The 7,241-nt window shown below is 58.7% G+C and overlaps 1 protein-coding gene across 1 annotated transcript in view; it reads right to left on the reverse strand.

The window, feature by feature from the left end:
- Window positions 1-758: 758 nt before the first annotated feature.
- AHNAK2 (AHNAK nucleoprotein 2) overlaps window positions 759-7,241 on the reverse strand; it is a 19,969-nt gene continuing 13,486 nt past the window's right edge. The window contains exons 8-9 of the mRNA XM_023731677.1: window positions 6,758-7,178; window positions 759-6,718 (exon numbers count right to left, since the gene is read on the reverse strand). Coding sequence (XP_023587445.1) covers window positions 1,056-6,718; window positions 6,758-7,178 — 6,084 coding nt within the window. The 3' untranslated portion in view covers window positions 759-1,055. The remainder of the gene's footprint in view (window positions 6,719-6,757; window positions 7,179-7,241) is intronic.

Below are 7,241 nucleotides of genomic sequence, written 5' to 3' on the forward strand. Positions count from 1 at the left end.
GTGTGCGCGTGTCTCTGTGTCTCTGTGTTTCTGTGGGTGCGCCTGTGTGTGTCTGTGTGTGTGTCTCCTGCCAGACAGGCAGCTCTGAGGCCAGGACGGGGCTATTGTCCTCTGACCCCTCAGCACCTGCTGATAGGAGGCCCTGGTGCATGACGAACGTCTTGGAGATAAACAACGGCTGTGGAATGACCACCCTAAGGTCCAGTCTAGACCGTTTTCTAGAGCGGCTTTGTAGAGGTTCTGGATGGGGGGGTGCGTGGTGGGAACACAGGGCACAGAGGACGCGGCGGCCACTCGTGGGGCACACGGCTGCCTTTATCCCCTCCCTGAGGAGCAACTGGCCAAGCATGTTCTGCTGGCTGGCTCATCCTGTCCATCAGGGGTCGGGGCTGCAGGGTGGGCTGTGCCCCCGGAGAGGAGAGGCACTGCCAGGTCCTCGCGGCACCTCGTCACAGTCCAGTGTCACCAGGTCAGCCCATTCGTGGTCACCCTGTGCCCCGCCTGTGTGCACCCCCACAGAGCAGGGCTAAGCCTGTCTCAGCAAGGACGTTCAACAAAGGAATGAATTCATGTGAGTGAGCGGGCAACCGGGTCTCCTGGAACACATTCGACCCAGCCTGAAGTAAGGAAACTCTGTTCACCAGGAAGCAGCAGGACAGAGTACGCCCACCTACGCCTACACCCATGCCATTACAAATCTTCCCACAAAGAAACGGACGTCAAATGCTCACGGGAGTACGGGCGTGTCTCTTGGACTTTATTTAGCAAGAACTCTTCTCCAGCCACGCTTCCAGAAGCAACATTATATTGTGAACTCTGAGTCTGGTGGGGAGTCAGAGTGCCTCCCTTGCTTGCAAGAATTTGGGGGAGCTAGGCACTTTTCAGGTCGCATTTTAGGAGGACATTTTAGGACGTGATGGTTGCAAGGACCTTCTCGTTTCTGCTTCGTTCTCAGTAAAGCATTGTCAGGGTGGGGTGTGCCATACACGTGCACAAACTCTGTTTTCGGGCTTCGCGTATGTCTGCCTTCAGCTGAGGATCCCACCTCCCGGCCCTCATTTGGTGGTGGGCCTGGGAGCAGACTCACCGCTGGCGTGTTCCTCCTGCTCCAGCAGGCTCTGCTCGGTTCTTGCAGTGGACGTCTCCATCCCGCAGGCAGGCCCAGCCTCTGCCAGCTCACCTTCTTCCTTGTCTTCAGGGGAGAAACTTTCATGTGTATCAAAAAAGGTGACTCCCTCTTCTTGGACAGTTTGCTCTGCAAGCTTGGCTTCGTCTTTGGTGCTTTTACTCTTCCTGGTAGGAGAAGAGGAGAAGCCTAATCTGGGAAATCGAAACCAGCCCGCCTTCTCCTGCTTTTTAGGCAGCTCTGTCTCTGGTCCCGCCTCGGGCTGCGTTTCAATGGGAGCAGATATTTGGACATCATCTCTGGGATCTGAACATGTCTCATCGACGGAAGAAGAAAACCCAATGTTCGGAAGCCAAAACCGGAACAGACCAGAAGGCTTTTTACTTGCCAACTTCTCCTTTTGGCCCACGTCTTCATCTGCCGGCAGGGTGGCCACCTCTCGGCTGTCCTCAGAGGGGAACTCAAGAATTTCCGCTGGCTCCTCATCGGAACAGCTGTCGGCACCCTGACGGCCAGCGGGAACTTCGGATGGGCAGGCGTGCAGTCTCGGCACGCTGACGCTGGCAGAGATGATCTCAAATGGTTCTCCAGTGTCGGGCTGCAGGTCTGCAGAAATGGGGTCCACTTCTGGGGCGGCTTTCTGGGGGGCCTCTTCTGAGGCCTCTCCCGCTTGGGAGCCGTGAATGGCCACGTGCACTCTAGCCTGTTGGGGGGGCTCTGGGATTTTCACCTTTAGCAAGGAAAATCCATAAGAAGGCATTTGGATCTCAGATGCGGGGACCTCCGATTCTCGCACAATCTGAGTGGGAAAGGCCTCAGGTCCTGATGACTCGGTGGACACTGGCGTGACCCCACTGCCCGCAGTAACCGCTTGGCTTTCCACCCGGGCACCCTGAATGTGCACTCTAACCCTGGAGCGGGGGGATGCTTCCGAGGAGTCAGCCGCATCCCCCGGCTGCTCCGCAGGGACCCCGGAGCCAGCCTTCAGGATGGTGGCGCCCCACACACCAGGGCTTTCCCCTTGCAAGTCCCCCTCGGTGCCTGTCCCCAGGCACGGCACTTCCCTCACGGAGGGGACGAAGACGTCAGCATCTGTGCTGGAGGCATGGAAAGCAAACCTCGGTGACTTCAACTTGGGGAATGTGACTGTGACCACGGAATCCTCCCAGAGCCGGTCCACCTGGATGACGGAAACCTGGGCTGGCATCTCAGTCTGTGAAGTCTTCAGTTTCAGAGGCCCTTCGGTGGGGGCGAGCTGTCTTTCCGCTCCTTCCTCCACACTGGTAGGGCCACCTTCGGGTCCTGGAGGAGCAGTCTCGTCCGTCTGCCCTGGGGGAAACTGACCCTCTGACAGCCTCCCGAGGGGCATCCAGAGGGGGAGGGAGCCTTCACCAGGACCGACCCCGGCCTCAGGAGCAGAGAGATCAGCCGCGGCCGCACGGGCAGTGGCGAGGGACATATTCAAGCCGGTGCCATGGACATCACGTTTCAGGACATCTGCGTACGAGTCGGTCTCGGAGGCCGTCCCGTCTGCCTTGGCATCTGTGGGCTGCAGCGACACAGCTGTCTCCTCTGTCGACCCCTGGACATTGGCCCCCTGAGTCTGCACTCCAGCTGCTGCGTCCCCGCCTCCAGGTCCGGGGCCCTGAGCCTCAGCTACTGCCGCCTTGCTCTTCTCCTTGGTGGACGCGCGCCAGAAGCCGGGCAGGTGGAACTTGGGCACTCTGAACCAGCCCTCCTTCGAGCCCGCTGGTGCCCCGGTCGCCTGAGCATCCCCGTCAAGACTCTCCACCGTGTGGGTGTCGGCGCCCAGCAGAGCACTGGCTGGCTGGAGCGCCTGTTCCATTGGAGGGGCTGTGCCTTCCCTGTGGGGTGGGTGTGCTGGGCTGTCCTTGAGCCCAAGCCCCACACTGCTCTCCTGGAGAGACGGGTCATGCTCGGGAAGACGAGTGGTGGCCTCCGGCCAGCTCACCTCCACCTCGGCCTCAGAGGGTCTGTGCACGGGTTTGGTGAGGCCCAGAGTGGGGTCCTGGTCCTCTCCGTCGGGCGCCCCGCCAGCCACATCCTTGTCGCTGCTGGTCCTTTCTGCAGCTGCTTTGGGGCCAGAAAGACAAGGCTGGACCTCCCCCGGGGGCAGGCCAGGTCCTCCCTTTACCTTGGAAAATGGAAGCTTTGGCATGGTGAAGCCCGACTTTCTCATCCTCCCCTTCGAGCCATCTTTCTCGGGGGGCAGATCTGCATCCGCTTCCACCTGTGACGCGTGGATCCCAGTCTGGGCGCCAGGCTGATCAGGGTCTAAACCCAGGCTGAGCTCCGTGTCTGCAGAGCTGCCCTCGGGATCTCTTTGTGGCCCTGCCTCCTTGGGAGACCAGCTCAGTGACGGAAGCTTGAGCCTGGGCCTTTTGAAGGGACTCCCCTTCGCTTCACACTCAGTGTCGTGAGAGGGGGCTTCTCCCAGTGCCACAGCTGCTGTGATGTCAGGGCCAGAGTGACCCTCCAGCCCCGTGCAGACGGGGGCATCAGCTGACGGAAGAGCAGTGCAGGGCGGTGGGGAAGCCTCGATTTTCTCAGCTGCAGAGCCCCCGCCCTCAGCATCAGCTGCCGTCAGGACTGAAAATCCAAACTTCGGTTTATGGAACTTAGGAAAAGTCACCCCTCCGTAAGTGGCAGGAGCCAGGGGCCCCCCAGGACTGGGGAGAGTTTCTGTCGAGGCTGGGGCTTTGTCGTGGGGCTGCAGCTCAGCTGAGCCTTCATGGCTGGGGAGGGGTGCGTCGGTATTCGGCACAGGAATTGTATCTGGAGGAAGCTCAGCGTGCACGGTGGCCATGGCGAGCATCACCTGATACTTTGTTAGGGTGACGCCATGGCTGGAAGGGAGGACGGATTCCTCACGCGGAACACGGAGATCGAGCTTGGCTGACGGAAGACCAGCCAATCCCACCTTGGGGACCGGCGGGGACTGTGTGCCACTGGCCGAAACCTCCTCCTGGGACAGACCAGCCGGGATGTCAGGGAGAGCGGCAGAGACATGTTGGGGAGGAGGCACCCCAGAATCCTGGTGGGGGGTGACCTGGTCTTTAGAGGACTTTAAAGGTGGAAAGAAGCCTTTGGGCATTTTGAAGTGAGGTTTCTTCGCTTTGCTTTTCTCTCCGTCGTTCCCAACTGGCAATGCCGTGGTGACACCCACACTGGAATCAGGAACGTCAGGACCAGAGGCACTGAGACCCGGCTCCGTGGTGGCTGTGGACACTGTCAACTCGGGACATTTGACACTTCCTGCAACCTGAGACGAGCCCGTGGCGACCCTGCTGGACGACTTGCCAAATGAAGGCATGCTCAGGCGTCGGGGCATTCGGAATCTACTGTCCTTGACCACCACGTCCTTGTCTCCCAGGGACGCATCACCCTCCACCTTGGTGCCCTGCGCCTGGATGTCCAACTCGACGCTGGGCAGAGACACCTCTGTGTCTTCGGTGGCCTTATCCCCCTTGAGGACTTTCAAGTCCACTTTGGGGTCCTTCAGGACCTCCTGGGGGGCCTTGAAGTCCACTTTGGGCATCTGGAACTTGGGCAGGTGCCCTTTGAATTCGTCTCCCAAGGCCTGTACCTTGAGCTCTCTCTCGGGCAGCTGGCCCTCGGGGAGCTTCACACCCACCTCGCCTCCCTTCACTTCCATGTCGGCAGATGGGAGTTGGATCCTGAGGTCGCTGGTCTTGACTTCTCCCTCAGAGGAGGGGAGGGACACGTCCACCTGTGCCTCTGGCAGAGACACGTCCCCTGGTGCTTTGATGGACTTGCTTGGTACAGACGCACCAAAGGATGGCATCTTGAAGGAGGGCATTTTGAATTTGCTGTCCTTGGTCTTGACGTCCTTGTCTCCCAGCTTTACATCTCCCTCCACCTTCGTGCCTTCCAGGGAGAGCTTGGGTGCTGGGGCATCCAGCAGGACCTTGGGCAGAGGGACTTCCACATCGGAGAGGCTGATATCCACCTTGGTGCCCTTCAGGTCAACCTCAGGCATCTTTATATCGGGTATCTGGACCTCGGGCAGGTGCCCTTTGATTGTAGCCCCTTTGGATTTGCCCTTCAGCTCCCCAGCGGCTACCTCCACCTCCGGGAGGGACATGTCCAGCTCAGCTGCTGATAGGGTGATGTCAGCAGATGGCACTGGGATGCTCCCCTTGGCAGGAGAGCTCTCTACTTCCAGGGAGGGCAGGGACATGTTTGCATCCACTTTGGGCGCTGGCAAGTCCACAGAGGTTCCCAAGTCCTTGCTCCGAGCTGACACCCCAAAGGACGGCATCTTGAACTTGGGCAACTTGAACTTGCTGTCTTTGACAACTTTGTCTCTCAGGGACACGTCATCCTCCACCTCGATGCCCACCACCTGGATGTCCTTCTCCACACTGGGCAGGGACGAGTCCATATCAGGGATGGCCACTTCCCCCTTAAGGGCTTTCAAGTCTACTTGGGGGCCTTTCAGATCCACTTTGGGTCCCTTGATGTCCACCTGAGGGGCTTTGAAGTCTACTTTGGGCACCGTGACACTGGGCATCTGGAACTTGGGCAGGTGACCTTTGAGACCACTTCCAACGGCCTGTCCCGTGGGCTCTTCTTTGGACAGCTGGCTCTCAGGGACCTTAATGCCCACCTTGCCACCCTTCACTTCCACGTCGGCAGATGGGAGTTGAATGCTGAGGTCACTGGTCTTGACTTCTCCCTCAGTGAAGGGGAGAGACGCGTCCACCTGTGCCTCTGGAAGAGACATATCCACAGAGGCCTGAAGGGACTTGCTTGGTGTAGACACACCAAAGGATGGCATCTTGAAAGAGGGCATTTTGAATTTGCCGTCCTTGGTCTTGACGTCCTTGTCTTCCATCTTGACATCTCCTTCCACCTTCACGCCCTCCATGGAGATTCCGGGAGCTGGGGCACCCACCTCAACACTGGGCAGGGACACGTCCACTTCGCAGAGGCTAACATCCACCTTGGGGCCCTTAAGGTCCACTTTGGGCAACTTGATGTCAGGCACCTGGACCTTGGGCAGGTGCCCTTTGATCCTGGCCCCTTCAGTTTTGCCCTTCAGCTCTCCAGTAGCCACCTCCACCTCTGGGAGGGGCAAGTCCAGCTTGGCTCCTGGTAGGGTGATGTCAGCACATGGCACTGGGATGCTCCCCTCAGCAGGCGCAATCGCTACTCCCAGCGAGGGCAGAGAAGACTCTGCACTCACTTTGGGCCCTGACAAGTCAACAGAGGTTCCCAAGTCCTTTCTTGGAGCTGATACCCCGAAGGATGGCATCTTGAACTTCGGCATCTTGAACTTGCTATCTTTTGTGGCCAAATCTTTGTCTCCCAGGGACGCGTCACCTTCCACCTTGGCACCTGGTGCCTGGATGTCCACCTCCACACTTGGCAGAGCCACCTCCACATCTGTGTTGTCCCCCTCCCCCTTGAAACCTTTCATGTCCAATTTGGGCCCCTTCAAGTCCATTTTGGGGCCCTTGATGTCCACCTGAGGGGCCTTGAAGTCCACTTTGGGCATCTTGATGCTGGGTTCCTGGAACTTGGGCAGGTGCCCTTTGAGTTCGTCTCCTATGGCCTGTCCTGTGAGCTCTCCCTGTGGCAGCTGGCTCTCAGGAAACTGTCCTTCAGGGAGCTTTATGCCCACTTCACCACCCTTCACTTCCACGTCAGCGGAGGGGAGTTGAAGGCTGAGGTCGCCAGTCTTGACTTCTCCCTTGGGGGAGGGGAGGGCCACATCCACCTGTGCTTCCTGCAGAGATCCGTCCACTGATGCCTCTATTGACTTGCTTGGCGCAGACACACCAAAGGATGGCATCTTGAACTTGGGCATCTTGAACTTGCTGTCTTTGATAACTAAGTCTTTGTGTCCCAGGGACACGTCACCCTCCACCTTCGTGCTTGGTGCCTGGATGTTCACCTCCACGCTAGGCAAGGACACGTCCACATCAGTGGTGGCCACCTCCCCCTTAAGGGCTTTCAAGTCTTCTTTGGGGCCTTTCAGGTCCACTTTGGGTCCCTTGATGTCCACCTGAGGGGCTTTGAAGTCCACTTTGGGCACTGTGACACTGGGCATCTGGAACTTGGGCAGGTG

The sequence above is a fragment of the Trichechus manatus genome, unplaced genomic scaffold (assembly GCF_000243295.1).
Source record: "Trichechus manatus latirostris isolate Lorelei unplaced genomic scaffold, TriManLat1.0 scaffold00045, whole genome shotgun sequence".
NCBI classification, from domain to species: domain Eukaryota; kingdom Metazoa; phylum Chordata; class Mammalia; order Sirenia; family Trichechidae; genus Trichechus; species Trichechus manatus.